The 23,128-nt window shown below is 38.3% G+C and overlaps 4 protein-coding genes across 10 annotated transcripts; 2 read left to right on the top strand and 2 right to left on the bottom strand.

Moving 5' to 3' along the window:
* The first annotated feature begins 2,499 nt into the window (after positions 1-2,499).
* LOC103404540 (phosphatidylinositol 4-kinase gamma 2-like) lies at positions 2,500-5,797 on the top strand. The gene is made up of 2 exons (XM_008343473.4): positions 2,500-4,714; positions 5,197-5,797. Exons 1-2 carry the CDS (start codon positions 3,353-3,355, stop codon positions 5,572-5,574), a joined length of 1,740 nt encoding a protein of 579 aa, XP_008341695.1. The 5' UTR covers positions 2,500-3,352; the 3' UTR covers positions 5,575-5,797.
* Positions 5,798-9,286: 3,489 nt separating this feature from the next.
* On the top strand, positions 9,287-12,575 carry LOC103404529 (uncharacterized). 4 transcript variants are annotated; one of them, XM_070812523.1, is made up of 2 exons: positions 9,287-10,053; positions 12,300-12,575. In XM_070812523.1, exons 1-2 carry the CDS (start codon positions 9,448-9,450, stop codon positions 12,375-12,377), a joined length of 684 nt encoding a protein of 227 aa, XP_070668624.1. In that variant the 5' UTR covers positions 9,287-9,447; the 3' UTR covers positions 12,378-12,575. The 4 variants fall into 4 exon arrangements, with proteins under 4 accessions (XP_070668624.1, XP_070668625.1, XP_028948786.1 ...); XM_070812524.1 differs by lacking the exon at positions 12,300-12,575 and adding an exon at positions 11,517-11,567; XM_029092953.2 differs by lacking the exon at positions 12,300-12,575 and adding an exon at positions 10,471-10,990.
* Positions 12,576-12,837: 262 nt separating this feature from the next.
* LOC103404503 (GDSL esterase/lipase At4g10955) lies at positions 12,838-15,689 on the bottom strand. Of its 4 annotated transcripts, none has more exons than XM_008343439.4 (3): positions 15,364-15,689; positions 14,892-14,996; positions 12,838-14,154 (listed from the first exon to the last, which is right to left on the bottom strand). In XM_008343439.4, exons 2-3 carry the CDS (start codon positions 14,951-14,953, stop codon positions 13,158-13,160), a joined length of 1,059 nt encoding a protein of 352 aa, XP_008341661.1. In that variant the 5' UTR covers positions 14,954-14,996; positions 15,364-15,689; the 3' UTR covers positions 12,838-13,157. The 4 variants fall into 4 exon arrangements, with proteins under 4 accessions (XP_008341661.1, XP_008341651.1, XP_008341668.1 ...); XM_008343429.4 differs by having other exon boundaries at positions 15,247-15,524; XM_008343446.4 differs by having other exon boundaries at positions 15,372-15,510.
* Positions 15,690-16,512: 823 nt separating this feature from the next.
* Positions 16,513-21,853, bottom strand: LOC103404493 (dynamin-related protein 5A). The gene is made up of 16 exons (XM_008343420.4): positions 21,495-21,853; positions 21,044-21,107; positions 20,765-20,872; positions 20,488-20,589; positions 19,905-19,955; positions 19,758-19,819; positions 19,584-19,674; positions 19,327-19,391; positions 18,510-18,704; positions 18,255-18,374; positions 18,051-18,121; positions 17,708-17,933; positions 17,556-17,606; positions 17,200-17,428; positions 16,932-17,071; positions 16,513-16,822 (listed from the first exon to the last, which is right to left on the bottom strand). Exons 1-16 carry the CDS (start codon positions 21,621-21,623, stop codon positions 16,694-16,696), a joined length of 1,833 nt encoding a protein of 610 aa, XP_008341642.1. The 5' UTR covers positions 21,624-21,853; the 3' UTR covers positions 16,513-16,693.
* Positions 21,854-23,128: the final 1,275 nt, after the last annotated feature.

Here is a 23,128-nt window from a genome sequence, read left to right as displayed (position 1 = left end):
GCCAATCCCTAGCCGGAAGTGTGCCGACGAGGACGTCGGGCCCCTAAGGGGGTGGATTGTTACATCCCACATCGCCCAGGGGAGTGGATCTTGTAAGCCTTATATGTATATTCTCATCCCTACTTAACATGAGGCCTTTTGGGAGCTCACTGGTTTCGGGTTCCGTAAGAACTCCGAAGTTAAGCGAGAAGGAGGCCACAACACTTCTAGGATGGGTGACCCACTAGGAAGTTGCTCGTGAGTTCCTAGAAACAAAACCATGATGGCATGGTCAGGGCCTAAAGCGGACAATACCGTGCTACGGTGGTGGAGCGGGCTCAGGAAGTGATCCGTCCTGGGCGGGGATGTGACAAATATGGTCTCAGAGCCAATCCTTGGCCGAAAGTGTGTCGACGAGGACGTCGGGCCCCTAAGGGGGATGGATTGTTACATCTCACATTGCCCAAGTGAGTGGATCATGTAAGCCTTATATGTATATTCTCATCCCTACCTAGCACGAGGCCTTTTGGGAGCTCACTGGTTTCAAGTTCCGTAGGAACTCCGAAGTTAAGCGAGAAAGAAGCTAGAGCACTCTCAGGATAGGTGACCCACTAAGAAGTTGCTTATGAGTTTCCAAAAAACAAAACCATAAGGGAATGGTAAGCCTAAAGCAGACAATATCATGCTACGGTGGTGGACCGGACTTGGGAAGTGATCCGCCCCGGGTCGGGATGTGATAGGAGAGCTGGTTATCTGTGAGACATAGGTGGTTTAGTTGTTTGAGGTTAAGAATTTAAGGTGGAATTTTGCCGCATAGTCGGTTGGATGAGGGGTCTAGCACGGCGAGATTGGAGAGGGAGAAAAGGAAGGGAGAGCGGAAGACGCCATGACGGTGATCGTGTAGGTGACCGGGTGCGAGGAAAACGAGGAAGCATTTCAGAGGGTTTCTGGGGCCAAGGTTTTGGCAGATTTGCTAGATCTCTCGACCGAGTCGAGCTTGATGAGCAAGGAGAATTCGGTAGGTGCACTGCTTGATTTGTCCAAGTACGGTGGAGAGAGGGCGTTGAGGGAGGTGAGGAATGAAGGGATGGGAGTGGTGGATGGGATTGCTGATGTGGCGAAGAATGGTAACAAGGAAGAAAGGGTGGGTGGGATCTGGGTTTGGGGTGTTTCTGGCTTTGGGTTGGGGGAAAACGGGAGCGAGGAAGAAGGGTGAGGGGGATAAGGGGTGGGTTCCCCATGCAAAAAAAAATTAAATGATTTTTTTTTATTTTTTAATATAGAGTAGGCCCCGTCTCAAGCCACATCACTATTTAACGAACGAATTGACAGGCAAACTGACGAAAAGTATGAAATTGTAACAAATTCGTAGATGAGGTATGACATTGAAATTTTTTAAAGATGGGGTATGAAACTGTGACTGGCCCAATAGTTGAGGTGGTTTTGTGTAATTTACAATAAAAAAATTATTTTTCAATATTTAATTAATTTTTAATAGGGAGTGGGTCCCGCCTAAAGCCACGTCAGCACTTAACAGAAAGTTTGACAGACAAACTGACGGAATATATGACATTGCAACAAATTCGAAGATAGCGTATGACATTGAAATGTTTTAAATATGGGGTATGAAACTGTGATTGACCCAATAGTTGAGGTAGTTTTGTATAATTTACCCATTATTATTTGTCATAATAATAATCTGATTTTTTAGAGTTGCTAAACCCACCCTATTGTCTTATTTCCCCACCCACGTTATATTTACACCCATTATAAAAAGTTAAAAAATTAAAATGTTATTTTTCCACCCACTATTATTCCTAAAATAACCCTATATATAATTAGAGATAAATTTCTCTTAAAAAAAGAATATGACCAAACCGGAAAAAAACCGGAAAAAAAAAAGAAAAAAAACCATGTTTCCTTTCCAAATTCCAATTTGAATGTCCTTTTTGAGATGCATAGCAATTCGCATTGTCATTGACGTATAGTATTGTCTAGCTACTCAACATCAATTAATTTATCTGTCTGCTATTTTCAACTTTAACCATGTGGATGTTGTATGTTTCTAATAGATTTTGACATGGATGTTGTCAATGAAAGAACAGCTGCATTGAAGCCTGCTAACCTACATGTCGCTGCTCAAATACAGCAGCAGCAGAACCACCCCGCCGAGAAACGACGAACTGTCAGCAAAAAGGAATAGTAGCAACAGAGAGACGAATTGCGGTCGTCGCTGCAATATGGACAAATTTGTAATTTAAAAATTCGTAACAAGATGGGTAGGAACATAAGATATTAGGGTAAGAATAACATTTTTTTTTGTTTTTTTCCTTTCCCTCTTTTCATTTTCCCGGGAAGTTACTATTTACCACCTAAATGTGCTCCCCGACCCACAAGACAAACAAACAAACGGCCGTTACAAAAAACAGTTACCGGTCGTCGGTATCTCGGATTTTTTCAAAACACTAAAAACCGGCAAGCACTTCTCCCGTTATAGTCGTTCTGGTCAAACTTTTATAAAAAGCCAACGGTTATAATTTCGTCCCCTCTCTCTCTCTCCTCGTTCTTCAGTCTTTCACTCTCTCTCTCTCTTATCGACGACAAAATAATCGGACCCAGAAAAATTCGGGAGAGAAGATCGCGGGAGCTTAGACTCATTCTGGGAAAATGCAAAATATCGGCTGAATTACTCGGCAATTAATCGCCACCCCTGAAATGGTCATGCAATTTAAGCTCTCATCCTTTGCCCATTTCATTTGATTCTTTCCCTTAAGGTAAGAATCCACTCTCTCCTCAAATTGCGATTCTTTGCCCCCATTCTTTTTTGTGAGAGTTTATTCGATTATCCGCGCATTGATCATCTGATTAACTTTTCGATTTGGAGAGAAGAATTCCCAATTGTGTGTCCTAATTTCTGAAGAGCCCAACTTTCACATCGTGATTGGATTTTGAATCGACTGAATATCTGTGGGAGCTTTCAAGAACAAGTTGGAGTTTTACATTTTTTGTTAATTTTTAATTTGATTTAGCGATCTGGGTTTGATTAATCAGAGGGTTTCTCTTGAATCCCGGGGCTTTTGAATTTTGGATTTGCAAAGTTCAATTCTTTCTGGGGATTTTGGATTTTTTTCCCTTTTGGTTTGGTTTGGTTCTGTTTGTACAGAATTTGGTTTTTTGGGTCTTGTTTTCGAATTAATTTAGCATTTGGGTTTTTGATCAATGTGATCAAAGGGCTTTGGGTTTGAAGCGCCTTGAATTTGAATATCGGTAGGCAAATATAAAAATAAAAAGAAAGGAGGGTCCTGGTTTTTTATTTTCGATTTGGGGGGGTTTGAATTTGAAGGAAGAACAAAAAAGTTTGAATCTTTGAAAAATGTCTCTTGCTGATGTTGCCCTGAGCCCGGGACATTCTGCTGCTGCTGGGTTTTTCGAAAGCCAGCTGGGGCATTGCTCTAGTGAATCAATCATGTTGTATCTCAGGGTTGCTGGCTCCGTGATCCCTATGCGCGTTTTGGAGTCCGATTCCATTGCTTCGGTGAAGCTAAGGATCCAAACGTGCAAAGGTTTCGTGGTGAAGAAGCAGAAGCTTGTTTTCGAAGGCAGGGAATTGGCCCGGAACGATTCTCTCATTAAGAACTATGGCATCACTGGTGAGAATGTGTTGCATTTGGTTCTTAGGCTTTCTGATCTTTTGCATATCACTGTTAGCACCATTGGTGGGAAGGAATTTGATTTCCATGTTGATAGACATCGAAATGTCGGGTACCTCAAGCAACGGGTTTTAAAGAAGGGGAAGGCTTATGATCCCGAGGATCAGGAACTTTTCTGCAATGGTGAAAAGCTTGATGACCAGAGGCTCATTGATGATATTTGTAAGAACAATGATGATGTCATTCACTTGGTGGTTCAGAAATCTGCCAAGGTTAGGGCTAAGCATTATGATAAAGATTTGGAGCTTTCAGTTGTGGCACCGCTTTCTGATGAATGCAGAGAAGAGGTCAATGGAGTGGTCAACCACCGATCCGAGAGGGTTCCAGTTGTAACATGGCAGTTACCTTATCGCAATCCGGATTTCTTGTTGGAACCAATTGTTGTGAATCCCAAGGTTAAGCTTCCCTCTTATGCCTGGGACATGCTGAATTCCACATTTAATGGTTTGAGGAAGGGCAACCAACCTATTAGGTCATCTGAAGGCACTGGAGGAACTTATTTCATGCAAGATTCCTTCCAGGAGTTTGTTTCTGTTTTCAAGCCCGTGGATGAGGAGCCTAATGCAGTGAACAATCCCCATGGCTTGCCCGCATCCCCGGATGGTGAGGGTTTGAAAAGGGGAACAAGGGTAGGAGAAGGATCCGTGAGGGAAGTGGCAGCATACTTGTTGGATCATCCCAAGAGCGGGCCTCGCAATTTATCAAACGAGACTATTGGCTTTGCTGGGGTGCCTCCGACCATTTTGGTTAGGTGCTTGCATAAAGCATTTAATCATCCGCAAGGGTATGATTGCTCATCAAAGAATGTTAAGATGGGGTCATTGCAAGTTTTCATGAAGAATGATGGAAGTTGTGAGGACATGGGTCCTAGTCGTTTCCCGGCAGAGGAGGTGCACAAGATTAGCGTTTTTGATATAAGAATGGCAAATGCAGACAGGCATGCTGGGAATATTTTGTTTAGAAAAGGGGAAGATGGTAAGATAAAGCTCATTCCTATTGACCATGGGTACTGCCTTCCAGAGAATGTAAGTGCGTGTTCTTTCGTTCCTATCTTAGTGATATTTTTAAATGTTCGCATCATTGTTTTGCCTTCTCTTTCCTTCCATAATTTTGTGCAAATCATGAAACTCTAACAGTAGAATTTTCAATACGACATATAGTTTCACTCAATCTCCATGTGTGGATGCAATGTAATTTAGGTGTGCCAAAAGTAGGGTTCATGTTGGACAAACAGGTTGAAAATTCGACTACAACAATAGCTAATGTTTAGGTTGGGAAAGATTGTCTAATGCATAAATGAGTTTTTCAACTTAAGATGTTTTTTATTTGTTTTCCGCAGTCTCATATCTAAATAGTTGTAGTAATGGTCATGTGAACGTTGTCGTTATTTGGTGTTTTTTCTTTACCTGCCAGAATGATTTCCATACACGTTTTTTTCAACAAGATTTCTAGTATATATGATTGGTTATATTCTTTAACTCATAAGCTCAGTTCGCTGTCTCTGCAGTTTGAAGATTGCACTTTCGATTGGCTTTATTGGCCACAAGCTCGCCAGGCTTATTCTCCTGACACCATTGAGTACATAAATTCTATGGATGCTGAACAAGATATTGCACTTTTGAAATTTTACGGGTGGGACATTCCAGTTGAGTGTGCCCGCACGCTCCGTATCTCCACCATGCTTCTGAAGAAAGGGGTACAGAGAGGTCTCACCCCTTTTGCCATTGGGAGCCTCATGTGCAGAGAAAATATAAACAAGGAGTCAGTGATTGAGGAGATAGTGCGTGAAGCTCAGGATTCCTTGCTCCCGGGCATGAGTGAAGCTGCATTTCTTGAAGCCGTCTCCGAGGTCATGGATTCCCAGCTCGACAAGCTTACAAAGTAAATTCCTATATGATAGGTACATATATGTATGTATTGAATGAATGACCAGTCCATTTTCGGATGGACTGCAAGCTTGTATGAAGTGTTGATGGCTTATGTAGTTTCATACAATAAGCCTGAAACTTTCGCTTTCATTTCTGTCAACTGATGGAGATAATACAAAGACTTCTGTCAACTGTTTTTTAAGATGGTCATGAATAAGATCATTTCCTATTTATGGTTTACAGGAAGCGTTTCGCAAGTAGGGAGCTCAAGAATTCCTGCATTGAATTTATTTCCTGGCCTGATACTACTTTACGAAAATAGTTTAGGGTCTGCTGTTTACATTCATATGTAGCTTAAGGATTTGAAGATCGGAACTGCACGTCTATTGACATGTCGATAGTTGCTAATTTTCTCATCGATGCGTGATTTAGATAGACTGTTTAATGGAGGTTTTTTTTTTAAAAAAAAAAAACCAGAGACTGCAGTTTGATCAGAAAATAGGAAGTTAGAAACTTCTCTTCTAATTTCCATTATTTTCTGTACTGGCATTGTTCCTCTAAAGAAGGGAGGCCAGAAGACATGGCATCTTCTCGCCTATGATTACCATCTCTACATGCTCAAACTAACCAGAGAAATTTCGGTAGGGTTGCCCAATTCCTGGTGGGGTTAAAGGATTCAAGCTAAACCCCTAAAATACAAGTGGTTCCTAAGCAGTCAGGCAATACACGTGGTCCGGTTTCCACTGCGCAAGTTTTTCTCCATACTCTAAACTCAACATTGCTGCAATGCTAACCTTCAATGATGCCAAAACCCATGTGAGTTTTTCGTCAGTTTGATAATTGAAACCAACTCTTTGGCCCTGTACGAGCACCAGTACAAAGCCAGGGAAAAGTGCTTTTGAATAAAGTGATTTTGAATTGTTTCATCTACTTTTTTTACCCCAGAAGTAAATTACAACAAAAATTTTCTACAGAGCTACAAATAATTCTAATAAAATCAAGAATATTATGTTGAAACAGGAGCTGCAGCATCGAATTTGATTTGACTTCAACTTGCATATCATGATTGCTATGAACTCAATTCCTAAGCATTTTCAATCTTTTAAATTTAATTACCGAGATTAGCATATCAACTTAAAGGGAACATGATCTCCTAATATGGTGCTTAGGTGGACCCCATTGCAAGAAATTATCAACTTATCAAAACTAAGATCCTAATAAATAATCACCCGTCCACCGAATTTTATCCAAAATTTTTAAATAAAAAACCACATAAGTTTGTGGTTCCCACTCAATTTATTCTCAATACGAACATCTTTGACTGAATTAAAAATCAACACCGTTGATATGAGGATAAACACTTTTTTTTTTTTTTAAACAAACGGTATTATCTACACTAAGGGGTGTGAGGGGATTGAGCTAAACATCACAATGAACTTGCAATAATGTAGTTCATATTCGTCTTTGGCGAGAATTGAATATAAACTCTCTCACTTACAAGTAAAGAGAAATAGCAGTAGACTGCAGTACTAAGTGGCAAAAAAAAACGCTCTTAACCACTTGGCAAAACACAAGACTTCAGATATAGGAATAAACACTAGTTAACCCTTGAGCTACAAGCTATAAGATATAGTTATTTAAGTTTGAACTACATGGATTAAAACAAAGGAAAATTAATTAAAAGGACTTGAAAACTTTGAGGTTTAATCAAAATGACAAAAAAGTGTTGTAAGTGAATAGTATTAGGAGTGACTTTTAGAGTAAAAATGTCATTTTTGTTAAAAGTAAACAGTATCAAGAATATTTCGTTAAAACTCTCTTAAAACAACCCAAATTATAAGAGGGCCAAATGGTCATATGCCAAACATAGCCTTGTGACAAAAAATCGTCTCCAACCGAGAGGGCCAAAAAGTTATAGGCCAAACATAATTTATTATTTTAATTGAATTAATATGATTACTTAAATTAAACTATCTCAATAATTTTTCGGATAAAATTTCGAGTGACACGTGTCGCTAAAGTAAGTAACTCTCTAGATTTCTTGTCGATATGTAATCTCAATAATTTTTCAGATAGGATTTCGAGTGTCACGTGTTGATATGTGAGTAACTCTCCAGAGTTAAATGAGTACATGAGACGCCATAGGATGATACGTTCGTGTGCCACAAACAAGTACTTACAACAGGATATTGTTGCACATATTTGGGCCAAAAGAAGCATGGAATATGCGTTTAAGTTTTATGTTGTCAAATTTTTTTTTTAATGTTGTTTAAGTTTCATGTTGGTTAAGTTTGAATAATTTCCCCAAGTAGTACTAGGGTGGAGATTGTGTTCTTTAATGTTGTTTAAGTTTAATGTTATTTAATGTTGTTTAATATTGTTTAATATTGTTTAATGTTGTTTAATATTGTTTAATGGCTTATGTAGTTATAGGAAAAAAAATTAGAATTTTTTATTTTTTATTTTTTAAATCTTGTCCAAATAATAAAAAAATTCAAATCCAACGGTAACCTAGCGTCAGCTAGCCGTTGCTAGCTAGCGTCATGTTGACGCCTGGTGTCATGTTGATGTCTGGCGTCATGCTGACGCCAAGTAGCCGATGGATTTGAACCATTGGGCGGGTCCGAGGCTGGCTAGTTCGAGGCAGCCGATTGGCCTGATTGCAAAATTTTGGTCCGGTGGGACCCATGAGCCATTTGGCCTAGCCCTCGGTTGGAGACAATTTTCGTGTCATTTCGGGCTATTTTTAGCCCTATAATCCTATGGCCGGATCGGTTGGAGATGGGCTAAAAAGTCTCCATCTTGATTTGTCCCTATTTGTTTTTACTTCACTTTGATACTTTGGCTAATTTAACATGAATATAACTCAAAATTGGTTGTTGCTCAAGTTTGTCTGGCTTTTTGGTTAATTTTGTTTGTGTCAACTTGACAACGTCTTACTAACTTACCTTACATATCTGATAGTGTGACACTCTTACCGAAGATTCTCTTTTAGCTAAAAATTATTGGAGGCGTGAGCTGGGGAAACAAAAAAGAGATTTCTAACATTTTCTTAAAATGCGTGGAGTTACAATCTCTATTCATATTAAATTTGTAAAACCAACACTGCACCAAACAATATAATGCTTATTTGGATGTGTTTTTAAAATGATTGAAAGTACTCTTGGTCAAAATGTTTTTGGAATCAATCCTTAGTAAAAATGCAAGTAAATTATAGAAAAAGCACTTAAAGTGCTTTCTAGAAAGCACTTTAAGTGCTTTTGAAACTAAAAAACATTTTCTTTAAAAATGCTATCAGTCATTTTAAAAACACATTCAAATGAGCTCATAGAGAGTCCAAGTTCAAAGAAGGATAGTGCTATTAAGACATTCATTTTTACTTCTCACATATTATTTTATTTTTTATCATTGATTTTCTTTAATTCATTCGATCTGACGACCAAAAATTTAAAAAAATATATATAAGAAATAAAAATGAGTGTATGAATAGCGCTATTCTCACATAAATGTTTCTCCAATCCAACAATTTAACAACCTAAAATGTTTTTACGACAAAATTATGAATTTAAATTATCGATCAGGTTTAATTTGAAGACGTAAATTTAAAAAAAAATAAATACCCTCCAAAATTTATAAAACATAAAAGAAAAAGACAAAGTCTCTCTCCCTCTCTTTCTTTCACAATTTCAGACTTTTGTCCCAACTCTCAACAAAGACATGTTACCATCACTTTCATCTTTCCCACATTTTTCCTCACCCCCTCACTCTTTCTTACCACTACAATAATACAAACCCACATCCAAACACTCCCCTAAATTCTCCCTCTCTCTCTCTCTCTCTAAGATCCCACCGCTTCTCTTAATTCCCCAATTAAGCTCATTTAATCATCCATGAGCAAGCCTCAGCGGCCACAGCGGCCCAAACCGCCGCCGTCCGGCCGTACGAACCTCGCCTCCTGCATCGTCGCCACCATCTTCCTAATTTTCGTCGTCATCGTCATCCTCATCGTCTACTTCACCGTCTTCAAGCCCAAAGACCCCAAAATCTCTGTCTCCGCCGTCCAGCTCCCTTCCTTCTCCATCCAAAACTCCACCGTCAACTTCACTTTCTCCCAATACGTCTCCGTCCACAACCCCAACCGCGCCGCCTTCAGCCACTACGACAGCACTCTCCAGCTTATCTACTCCGGCAGCCAAGTCGGGTTCATGTTCATACCCGCCGGCAAGATCGAAGCGGGTCAGACCCAGTTCATGGCCGCCACCTTCGCCGCCCAGTCGTTCCCGGTCTCCGATCCCAATCGGGCTTCCGGGATGGTCCAGAACCCACTGGGCCCCACTTTCGGAGATGGGTTGAGCGGTTTGAGGGGCACCGGCGCCGGAACCGTCGGTTCCACGATGCAGATTGAGTCGCGGTTGGAGATGGGGGGTCGGATTCGGGTCATGCACTTTCTTACCCACCATGTGGAGGCAAAATCTACGTGTGAAGTGTACATTGCTGTGAGTGATGGATCTGTGTTGGCTTTTCACTGTTAGCTGTTGCTTTTCTTATATTTACTTGGTGAGTGAAATTGGAAAGAGTAGTTTTTTTTCTGTAGATTTTGCCAAAATTGGTAACTGGGGTGTCCAATTTGTTAACCCCAATCCACCAATGGAAGTGTAAAAAAAGTAGTAATTTTTTGACAATTAAGTTCGCTGGAGCTATGTGGTTGTGCATCAAGTTTTTTGTTTTAGTGGGGGAATTTGGGTGGTTCTCTTTTTGTGTTTTTTAACAAACGAAATCATTTACGCTGACGGTTGGGAGGTAGATTAAGCAACATAATTTACTAAAAATAATAATTAATCGGCGAGAATCTAATTTAAAATCTGTTATTTACAAGTGACCGTAGTACTAAGTATGTTTTTTTTCGTGTTTAGGTGATTGTAATTCATAAAGTTGAAGCCTTTAGCTAGAAGTCTTGTTGGCAGTGAGCCTTCAAAAGAGGGAAGGTGGGAACAGTTGAAGAGGTGGTTTTTTGCTTTTGGCCTTTTGTTTTCTGGAGTTTGATGAATGCTGAGGCTTAGAGATTAATTAGTGTTTAAGTAAAGGTTGATAGATATTACTATAATCCCAATTTTATGGTGCTGCAGTTGGTTAAGTAGAAAAATAATTGGCCAATTACTTGAGGGATTTATTAAAGGTGTGATTTAAGGTAATGGGTCCCAACTCCAAGGTTCCAATCATCAAGTTTAGGATCCTATCTGTGCCTGTGGACTGGAGCCTGCTCATGTCAGTAAATTATGTACAGAAGCGTAAAATGCGGATCCTTTGAGTTAATAAAATCATAGGGATAAGTGAAAAGTGCATGAGTTTACTAAGAAAAACTTACTTGGAACGGGTTATATGAGAGTATTTAGCTTACCACTATAAATTATAGGTATGTTCATGGCTGTTCTATTCACATATTTTTTTTTTACTTTTCACACCTTTTGTTAATTTTTATTTTTTGATTTTTTTTAAATTCATTCGATTCGACGGTCCAAAATAGAGAGGTGTGTAGGAAGTAGATAGGGGTGCGATGATAGCATACCCCCTATGTTCATTATACATTTAAACATTTAATATGAAAGTTAATTAAAGGTAAGTAAAATGACACATAGCAGATGATTAAAAGTTTGATAAGCATACAATATAGTTATAGTGATGAGCAAAAATGCTCTCAAATTATATCAGTATGCGTTTCAATCTTTCAAAATACAGTATATAATTAGGTTAAAAAGCTATTATAATAAAACTGTATGTGACTGTCGAAAAAAACTTACAACGAGATGAAAATGCGTGATGCTCAAAGCTAATCATACATTTTAATTTCTGCACATAGAAAAGTGTGTGATTAGTTTACTTTTTCTTTTTCTTTTTTTTTAATTTTAGAACAAAATGTGTGATTAATTTGATATACTGTTATGTTAACATCTTCTTGCAGGACACGAAAGTCCTTATAAGTGTGAACCATAGCTAGTGTGAGAGAATGGAAACATAAATTTAAGCCAACCAGTAAATGGTAGTTGAGTAAACATAGTCATGGGATATTCGGAATGGAAAATGCTTTAGCAAGTAACAATTCATGATTGATTTATTACCAATACAGAAAACAACTAAATTGGGAGTCGCGGAGGGTTCCAACAAGATTTTTTCTGAATTCTTTTTGTGAGAATTTCGAAAATCAGTGAATTGTGTTTGTGCATTGTACATATTGTATGTACTATTTGTATTTAGTTTTAAATAAAAATAATAATAATTTATATTCGCACAATATACCATAAGTGAACACGATTTACAGATTTTCGAAATACTTTCAAAATGATCGGGATTCGCGGCGGTTACAAAGAGAAAAACAAACAGAAAAATGGCAGTGGCTGAGTGGAGACCCAAACAGTGGACAGGACTCCAGCCATGGTCATGCCATTGGGATTCGATACTGCTTTTTGACTATTTCTACATTTGTTCACACACTGTCCCGGTTACGAAGGGTAAAAAGAAAGAAAGGCAACTATTAAATTATAGAAACTTTAACGAAAAGCACCGGTACTGTTTACTTTAACGAAAAATCACATTTTTATACTAAAAAGTCAATCCTGGTACTATTCACTTTACCCTTTATTTTATCCTTATCATTAAAACTCAAAGTTTTCAAGTCATTTTCATTAGTTTTCCTTTAAATTATTTGCCTTGTCACTCACATTTCACCTGTGTCCGGAAAAAACAGAGAAGCCATCAGCACGCCGGAAGGCATCAATCGGTCCATGAAGGGAGTAGCCATGGATTTCTATGGAGCATCATCTAGGAACAAGAAGGTTCAATCGAGTAACGAATTCATACGTGGTCCAAGAAAATTAAAAGCTCGCTTCTACAATTTCAAGGTTAGTTTGAAAATGTTCCTCTATAAAGTGTTTTTATTAATATCGCTTCAATCAATAGCAACAATTCTGTTTTGACATAATTTAATAATTCGTAGTTGAAAAAAAAATTAGGAGTTACATTTTTACAGAGTATTTTTGTGTTTACCAATTACGGGGGAATCAAAACAGCAACTGATGTCATATATGATAAAAAGAATGAAACTTTAACGAAAAACTCTCGGTATTGTTCACTTTAACGAAAAATCACACTTTTACATTAAAAGGTCAATCATAATACTATTTACTTTACCATTTATTTTATCCTTATCGTTAAAACTCAAAGTTTTCAAGTTCTTTTCTTTTCCTTAAAAAGAATTCAACTCTTCATTTTGGAGGAATTGGATCTTTTCGAGAGTGCAAACTTTCAAAGTTTAAGATAAACTAGCATACAAAATAATGTACTAGGTTGTAATCATCCTGATTTACATTCTGATCAAATAAATGAATAAACAACTTATATCGAATCAATATCATTCATACTCCGATCAACGAAAACTTTAGTAAACAGCTTCACACTATCAGAACCAAACAGCCTCCCAATTGCCCTTCTTCCTCATTTCTTTGCTTTTTTCTTTCCAAAATGATGGCTGATGTAAACAAGCTTGGAGGCTGCTTTACTACTCACACAAAGATACTGGTACACGGCAAAATAATAACACCGAAAACTATTTGTATTTGTGGACCTCGGAAAGCAATTGCAGGTCGTCTCTCCACCATTGATGAATTCCATGGGCTTCTTTCAGATCCCTTGAAGGGGTTAAATTAACTGTCAGGTTCGCCGAAGGAATGAGGTGCAATGGGGGCTCGGGCGCTGCTTTCTTTCCCATCACATGCATCAGTAGACCCCCTAGAGAATTCTGAGTTGCTAACCTCTCAATGGCCCCTGCTCCAATGTCCTCCATCTTCTTCCTGTGTTCGAAATACCCGATATATTCAGAGCAGATGTCATCAGATGGATTGACAAATAGACCAGGGAACCATGCAGCTAGAGCAGTGAATGGTTCATTTTCTGGTCGACTTCTGTGTTGATGATGTTGTTGTTGTTTAGCCTTCATAGCAAGAGTGAGTCCTGCAGTAATCACACTGCCTGCAATCCGAAGCCCATGCTTCACTCTCTTATCCTTAATCCTCTCTATTGGGGCCGACACAAATGGCGGATTGAAGAGAAAAGATTTGAGATAATTGCCAGAGCTAGCCATAGTTTTTCCAGCAAGCATTGCCATGGCTGACCCCAAGGAGTGGCCAGCTAACCAAACATTTGAAGGACCTGATGCAGCAACCATATTTCGGACAGCTTGCATAGCAATCTCGAAGCGAGATGTCCTGTGCAGTCCATTTCGGATCACCTCAACATCCAGCTCAAGATCTCGTGAGACTGAGTCATACTTCGTTATGGTGCCTCGGAAAGCAATTACATAACAAGGGCTTCCTTCCGATGGATGGTTACAAAGAGAGGGTGGAGGTTTAAACTCATATACGGCACCAAAGATGGAGAAACCAACATCATCCACAAGCTTACGGAGCAGCTTAAAATGGAAGAACTCCCACCAAGGAGGAGCAAGGGCCTGGGGCCCTTCTCGTTCCTCTTGGCGGTCCCGTTCAAGAACGTAGACACCCTGAACCAAACAGGCAGCAACAGATCTTTGATGCTGAGTATTCTGCCTGCATAGGATGGCACACAGTTTAAATCCCATATCATCTTTCAAGTTCAAAAAGAAGGAAAAGGTAGCCGCTGAGAGACAGTAGTGGAAGCAGTGGAATTCCAGATAGAAACAATTCCCAACTTGACCAACATTGACAAAGGATAGACAAGTACACAATCAACTTAAATTTCGTGAATGAACTTTGTACAAGTAACGTTTATCGTGCAAGTTAGAAAGAAACTTCGAGATATTACGTACCACATGGAAATGTGAATAACTGCTAGATTTGACACTAGTGCATCTAAGAGTCTAGTTGCAGAGCTCGTAAAGATATACTTAACGGAATATAAAAGAACAACAGATAAGTCTCAACCTGGTTTGCACAAGTCTGCATATGAACTGCATAGTCAATTATTCAAATTAGAAAAGACATAACGCAAGGGACACAATTCATATAACGACGCAATCGATTCATGCTGGAAGTGTTTTTCTAAACAAGTTCCCTCGAATTTGGCCAATAAAAACCTTGTGTCAAATTACAAGGAATACAAAACCCTTGAATCGATGACTGCATAATGTAACAAGCATATAACGCCACAGAACAAGGAAACAGCTCCACACCACCCATTCCTCATACGCCTTTTTTCTTAGTTTAACTTCCTCCATAACATTTTGGTAAAAAAAAAAAAAAAACCTTCATCTATCGAAAGAAATTGCGTGTGTGTTTGTTGGGGGGGAGGGGGTTTAAGGTCTCACCAGTCAATGGACGTTAGGAGCAATGGTCCTGAAAGGTCGAAACTTTCCCTCCCCGACGCCATTTACACCATACGCTACTCTCCCCGATAATCCTCCAAAGCACTTCTGCATTCCGCAATTCCACAAGGAAGTCAGCCAAAGAAATTGAGATGCAAAAACAGTATGAACCCATAATTTTGAGATCTGACCACAATCCATTAACCTTCATAATTTCGAGATTAATACTGATTAGGGACAATGAAAACCATCAACTAAGCCATAAACTCAAAAGATATATACACAAAAATCTGTCGCAATTTCTCAAAGAAACCCAGAAAATGCAAGACTGAAAAAAAAAGCAGAGAGGTAAACTTACGTTCAATCAAAATGTGCTAAAACTCAAATGGGCAGATAAATAATTGGAAAATGAGAAATTAAAAAAAGAAAAAAAGAAAAAAAAGTAGGTTGAAGAAATGAGAGAGGCTGATCCGACCAGGTGACCTGTGTTGCTAAATAGGGTGAGGGGTTGGTGAATTCGAACGTTAAAGCGTCTGCGTCTCTTGCTTATCGGAATTTGAGATCCCAACTACTTTGGGTCGGTTTTGGATCCTCAAACTGTTAAAAACGACCCGCTTTGGAAGTCTTGATCCCCTCTCTACTTTCTACCTTCTAACCATGTTTTATGGGATTCTAGGCTATTGGGCCTACCCGTTATGTTCTCAACGGTGTGTCGTTCGCTCCCCCTCCCCCAACGGCCAACGAAGACTTTTCGCATTTTTCATGGAATGAGAATCCTCTCCGATCCTCTTTGTGACAATTCTGAATATCCTCAAATCACATCCGTTTATTATATATCGTGTGGTTAGAAATTATGGAGCAAAAAATAATCATAAGGCGACGTGTGGATTTTTGGGTGAAAAGGACAAAATTACCCTTGAGACACATCAGATTTCCTACGCGCGAACAGTGGACAATCATCCCTCAATCAAGTCAAAAGTACCCAAAAAAGGTAACAAATTCAAAATTATTTCATTCATCCTCATCTTATATTCCCTACAAGGTAATTATTCCATAACCTTCAAAACATTCCATATAAATTGAGTTAATTGGCCAATTAATGGATTAATTACCTAATTAATCCATTAATTGCCAAATAAATCACCCATTACACTCAAAAATTACCCAAAAGGCCAGCCACTCTCTCCCAAGAGGGCCGGCCATGCTCTATATATTGAACTTCATTTTCTCTAAAAACCTAGGTCCACACTCTTGCAAAACTCCAAAAATTTTCTAAATACTTTTCTCTCTAAATTCTAACTTCGGTATCGGAAGTTCTTCAACCAAATTAATTTTGCAATGTATGTATAATTATGTATTTTTTTAAATATAGTTGAACATTTATTTATATGTTATATACTAAATTAATTATAAAAAAAATTAAAAAAAAAAAAAAAACCGCCTAGTCTCTAGGCCCTGCTTATGGCCCAACTCTGCCTTATAACTTAGCTTGCTTGTGAAAGCATTTTGTCGATGAATATCCCCTAAAAAGCCCAACATGCAATCTTATGATTTTTGGCACCTAAAAGCATGGATTAATTTGTAACTCACAAGCATGCTCCAAGCGGAAACAAGTTGAAAAAAATGGCACATCAGAAGCAGATCATATATTACTATAGAAATGTTGCAGTTCAAAAACAAGTAGAGCGACATCAGGTGAAAGATTGCATCACCTCTCGCCAATTCGTTACTACATGAACAAAAATAAACAGGAAACTCCTTCCCGCCATTACAACTGAATCGTAAATTACTGATGTGCTGCACATCTACTTCGCCCAAGCAACTGAATCAATTTCTGCTTGCGCACTCCTGTATAGCTCCAGCCTCCTTGCGAGGGCAGCACGCCTCTCCATTACTGCGGGGTCCTCATTCAGTAATGACGACAACTGCTTTGTCTGTGCAGAAAAATTCAGAGTCAATCTACAGTCTAACAGTTGCTCTCTACGAGAATGATCAATTTTCACCACACAATAAGAAATGATGGGTTGGAGAAGTTGTACTTACCTCCAGTTTTCCCAATTCGATGAAGAATTGGTCAAGTAAGACTCGTTTTGCCTCTCGGACTTGACAATAGACCACAGACTTAGGAATTGAGTTACGCAAACTTACACATACCATATTGACATAAGCCAAAACCGTGGTCCCTGTTTTATTAAGAGAAAAGAATGTACCAAGAGAATAAGGTGTCTAGATATTGGTTCAATAGAAGAGAAAGCAAAGTTTAACCTACATAGAATACATGCAAGGCTAATTTTTCATTCACGAGACTCACCAATCCGCCTGAGGTATGAATCGTTGTATCTGTCAAAAATTGAATGTGATGGGTTTCCACCCTTCTCAACATCTTGGGGAAGATTACGGAAGAAATCAGCCGTCAGGTAACTACATTCCATATCAACTAGCTGTAGTGTTGCCTTCTTGCTCTGTTCTCTCATTCTCTCGAGTGACTCAGTAGCTGCATTTGTCACCTCTACTCTGAGAGCAGGATACTGCTTTAGCTCCTGCGAGACGACAAGGGCGGTGTTTATCCAAGACGAAAAAGATGACAAAAACGAGGAAATGGACGGTGAAACAAGAATAACACCAAAAGATAACAAAGCAACTAATCAAACATGGTTGTGAACATACTGGAGTCTCACTGATAGCCTTGCGAACCAGATCCTTCAAAATGATATGAACCTGGAATTACGGAAAATTCAAAATAACTCATCTAGTACAAGCAGCATGACAAAATAATTACCTAAATTTTGCACAGAAGGAAAGGTAAGCTATAATAATACCGCATCAACAGCTGCCTCAGCCGGACCTCTCATACTAACTATAGAGGATTCGATGAGCCGACGGTACCCTTGTTCGGGAGCTATAAGATGAGGTTGATATCCATCAGCTTCAGTAATGAGCTTTCGTATATTTTCCATTGAAAGTTGCTTGTCAAATTGCAATCTTTTCAGAGCAGCAGGAAGCTGATTATCAAAAATATTGTAAATCTTATCACCACCTGAACGCCTGTGGACAGCGAAGAACATAGTTTAAAACTACTAAATCAATAGAGTAACAGACAAAAGCCAAGCACCTCAGAGGCACTGTTCAATATTGTAAAAGATGATTGTGGTTGATACATACAAGCCATCAAGATGTTCTTTATATATCCCATCAAAAAGACGACAAATCTCCATGACTATATACAGTTTACCCTGCAAGTCCAGATCAATCAATCAGTAGCAACTCTTGTAAAGGTTAAAAATAGTGGTCAATCTTCATTATCACTTTGATTTTAAAAAAGCAAGACATTTCAAAAGGATACAATGAAAAACAAAGCAAACTTACTCCAGCATCTGCAGAAATAGGCTTTCCAAGAAGACTCAGTTCAGTTTCAAGTTCAGCAACAGTCTTGCTAATTAGGGACTGGATGCCCGGAATTTTTGACTTAATTACAGTTTCCAAATGCTGAGACAGTAACCATCACAAGAATTTGGTGAAAGCGACCAAGATTAACCCAATGGTAAATACAAAAGAGTTACTAACTTGATTTCTTGTTATAATATACTGAAATCAGATTGAAGTAGGGTATCAGTTGCCTACCTTAGAAAGCATTCGAGCTAGATGTTCAGAACCCATTCTGGGAGCAAGGTGCTTGTATTCTGGGGTGGTAGAAAAATACTCACGTTCTCTAAGCCTGGCAGCAATCATATCAACATTCTTGTTAATATCGGCTTGTGAGCGATTCACGACCCCAACCCAAGGAAACTTAAGCCGGTATGACTTTCCTGCCAATATCTAAGTAACCCAAAATAGGAGAAGAAAATCAGGATAAAAAAAATGCAAACTTTATGCAACTTCAATCTACAAAATAAGGGTATCCAAAATGTATGTATTGCCAAGCGACCACTAAAATATAAGATTTGCTACTCATTGTGACTTGAAAAGAGATTACATGTGTATGTGAACATACATGCCTGATCTGGAGTGAACACTACTGAATGTATGTCATAATTTAGTATCTACTCCATAAAAACATTTAAAGAATATCCCAAAACAAGGGTGACTAATTGGAGAGGTAGAGTTTAAAGACTTATGGTATATTTAAATACTCATAACCAAACCAAAAAAATGTATGACTAAATAAAACTTTTCATATCAATGGATATGAATCAGCCTAGATACTTATATCCTATTAGCAATTCTTGAAATATGTAGGTTTAAATAACATCAGATGATACAATGTACGTAAATGTCTTTCTAAACCTTCTTCCGCCTTTTCTTAACCATAAAAAAAGTCAAAGAAAGATGTTTTGGGCGCTCAACCAAGAATACTACTTTATACTTTCTAGCTTAATGGTTGATTACCAAATCATCCAGTCTCAAACACTCAAAACAAGAAGATGCTAGGCCAACTTACTTCAACTGCATCCGTACCCTTGTCCATTAGATCAATCTTTGTCAAAACTCCAAGTGTCCTGTCCCCTGCAAAAAAAAATTGGGAATATACTGAATCCATCAACATCTACAGTTTTCCGATGTGCTTTTTCAAGATAAAGTAGCCAATTGTGGCCAGGACTACAAGATATCACATTTCAGTATATCGATATAATGATTCCTTGACTTAAAAATGGCAAGAGAATATTTCCAATGTGTAGAAAACAGTATTATGTTCACCTGTTGGATCCACTTCGCGAGAGATCCTAATTGCATCAGATGTGGCAAGATCTTGATTGGCAGGTGAAATAGCTAGAATAATACAGTTGGGCTGCATCAAATGTTGATCAGACAATATGGTTCAGAATAGTAAAAGAAAAATGAGAAGGAAAACAAGATTCCAGTGGATATTACCTTCTCAATGAAGGAGCGAACCATATTTTCAATGTCTTGCACAATATTATCCGACTGACCCTCTACATTCCCAAGAAAGCTTGTTAGAAACTGCATATCAAGTGCCTGCATAATGGTTGCCAAATCTATGAGATCCATGACACTTACCAACAGCCACTTTTGTAAGCCCGGGAAGGTCAACAAGTGTCAAGTTAACAACTGCCAAGAATTAACAATATAAGTTTGGTACATCAGTGAAAGAGAAGATCAAAATATGCATACAGACAACTACATTACATGAAAATGTTATAGTGCGGACATATTAAAGAAGGGAAAATTCTGGACCCTAGTCCTAGATATTCAAATTTTATTAGCTGAGGCCAAAGGCCTTTATATTTTAAACGCAGTCCAAGTAAAAACATCTTTCCACTTTATCTGTTGTCTATCGTTTTGAAAAGAAACGTGAAACTATTATGTACAAGACTTTAGCAGACTGATGTTTATATTTAGTGGGGAGAAAGGCTCATAAAAAGACATTTGACCCAAGATTTGTCTTATCACATTAAAACTAGTAATCAAACAGTCTATGAAACTTCATTTGAGTCTACCCCAACTGGTCCATGTTCCAAGATACATGGCAGTACCACATTCTCATTCCCATTCCCAAAATCATGATGCTCCAAGTTTTAGTTACTATGAACCGCCAATTTGAATAAATAGAAGCATACAAGTCAAAGATTGCTCATCTTACCATTAGGAGAATATATGCTAAGATGAATTGGAACGCTAGAGATTTGTTTGCTGAGGCCGGTTTCTCGATCTGTCTCGTCTGCAATCTCCTTTCTCACAGCAGCTGCACAGTTGACAAACATTTAAAATGAAATAAAAATACAGATAGTTCTGTGTGTAAATTTAGTGGCATTGTAACATTGCACAAAAATGCAAAATCTGGATATCAATAAAATTTAGTGGCACTGTAACATTGCACAAAAATGCAAACAAGATAGAATGAAGAGAAAGAAACCTACCAAAATCAGTGAACCTCTTCCTTGGAAGGTGGAGAAACTCCGCATATTCTCTGCTTCCTTCGTCAATCTTAATAAGTTGCAAGACAAGAGGACGCCTAGTAACAATTCCTACAAATATTTCCCCATGTATTATTTCCCAAACATCTAAGAACAAGAATCAATATTAACAAGTACATACACGAAAAAAATACCGCACAAATAGCTATGAAACTGAAGTCACTATACTGAAAAACTAAACCACACAAACAACTAAGATTGCCCAGGATTCAATAAACATACCAGAACCGCGTGGTAAGAAATCCTTCCCAACAATGCTCTCCAAAACCGAAGACTTGCCAGAACTCTGAAGGACAGAACAAAATCATAAGCATACATTATATAACACCATCACATGAAAATATATCCATTCCCTCTACTTTTTCTTCTCGAATTTACTTTTGTATTCGACATGTCATATTTTCTTGTTTTTCATTTTGGCTCCTTCCAAATTGAGCTACTTTAAAGTTTCAAACTTTGAATCCAAATTTTTGTGAACTGTGGAAAATCAAACGAATTTACAATTTGGCACCAATTTGTGCAACAGAGTTAAAGTAATTAAACCGAACCGCCATAACTAACACTGGAAAGTACATAATCAATAACTAAGCTACACAACGATGAACGCAAGCAAAACTCATATGCATGAATCAATCGTAGAGATAAGATGGAAGGTGAGGGACCGGGAGCGGACCTGGCCACCGACAACGGCGATGGCGGGAAGAGAGTCCCAAAGAGTCGGTAATGCGCTATCTTCGCCGTGGTCACCTAGAGCAGTGCAAGCTCTCTGGATTTTGTTCACCAATGATATCAGGTTCTCCATTCTTGGCTTCGGCTATCGGTGGCGGCGGCGACTACGGCTTCGGACTCAGGTCGCCAGGATATGAGGCGAGCCTCGAAGCGTAGAGACGATGACGACGGGCCGGCCAGAGAGAAGAGGAGAGAGAGAGAGAGAGAGAGGAGAGCTGCTTTGAAATTTCGAAATGCGTTTGCGTTTTGAAGGGAGCGTTAAATGTTTGCTAGTGCGACGCGGTGAAAGAGCAGTTTGAGAGTGGAAACAAAACGACTTGCGTTGAAACTTAAATTGAACCTGAACTCGACGCGACGCGATGCGAATCGACTCGACTCGACTCGACTCGCTAGATTTGCGTTTCCGTGTCACTCTCCAATACTTGCGTGCTGCTGTGCCCGGGGACATTTTATTCTAGTTTGTCCACTGCAAATCATGTTAGTCATTAAGTGAAAATTTGTTATTATTCTCCTTAAGTCAAGGGTTAGTTTGGTAAAAATACTTTGAAAAAGGTGGACACGTGATCATCCACATGACAATTTCATGAGGATACTGACCGATTTTTAACGAAATGATCAAAATATTTTAAGATGAACAAACTCAGGGATCACTTCTATCGATTTTAATTGGCATGAACCAAAATGAAGAACTATGTCAATCACAGAAAACCTTTTTGGCTAAAAAGTCTTCTTGTTTTTATTTATTTTCTGGAATTCATGTTTTTTTTTATAAGGAAAACTAACGAAAAGTCCAAAAAAAACTTTAGTTTTCATGAAAAATGATGAATAAATGTATAGTGAATAGTACCAGAGAAAGGTAAAAATGTGGTTTTTCGTTAAAAGTGAATAATATCAAGAGTGTTACGTTAAAACTCTCTTTTTATAAGGTTTGAAAAGTGATTGTGATTCTAATTTTATAGAAATTGTAAGGTGAGTTGAAAATATTGAGTTTTACAATAGCAATTTCAATTCTTGAGTTTAATATATTAGAAGTATTTGTGGATTTTCTTTCCGAACTTATAAGGAGCTGTCAATTTTTTCATAAACTTTAATTTTTGCCAATTACTCCCTAAACGTTTATAATTGACCAATTCCCCCCCCTCCCCCAGTTGCCCCTCTGAACTTTAAGTTTAGTCGATAACCCCTTGAATATTTATAATTTGCCAATTTCCCCCCTGAACTTTAATTTTATAATTACAAAAGGTAATTTTATCCATAATGTGGACAACATATAGTTTTTTTTTTCCTTCTTCTTATCTTCCACTAATTCATTCCGTACACTTTGTGTTTGAATTTTAGAGTTTAGAGTTTAGAGGGAAATTGGCTAATTATAAAAGTTCAAAGGGATAATCGCCTAAAATTAAAATTCAGGGGGAATAAAAGTTCAAGGGGTAATCAGCTAAAATTAAAGTTCAGAAAGAAAATTAGTAGCTCCTTACAGGTTCGAGGGATGTTGATAAATACCTCAATATATTAAATATATGAGTTTGATTCTTATACCACAAATGACTAACTATTAGAGAGAAATAAGAGTGAATA

The sequence above is a fragment of the Malus domestica genome, chromosome 14 (genome assembly GCF_042453785.1).
Source record: "Malus domestica chromosome 14, GDT2T_hap1".
Taxonomy (NCBI): Eukaryota; Viridiplantae; Streptophyta; class Magnoliopsida; order Rosales; family Rosaceae; genus Malus; species Malus domestica.
Note: the sequence above shows the minus strand (reverse complement) of the source record. Positions and strands in the feature narration are given on the sequence as shown.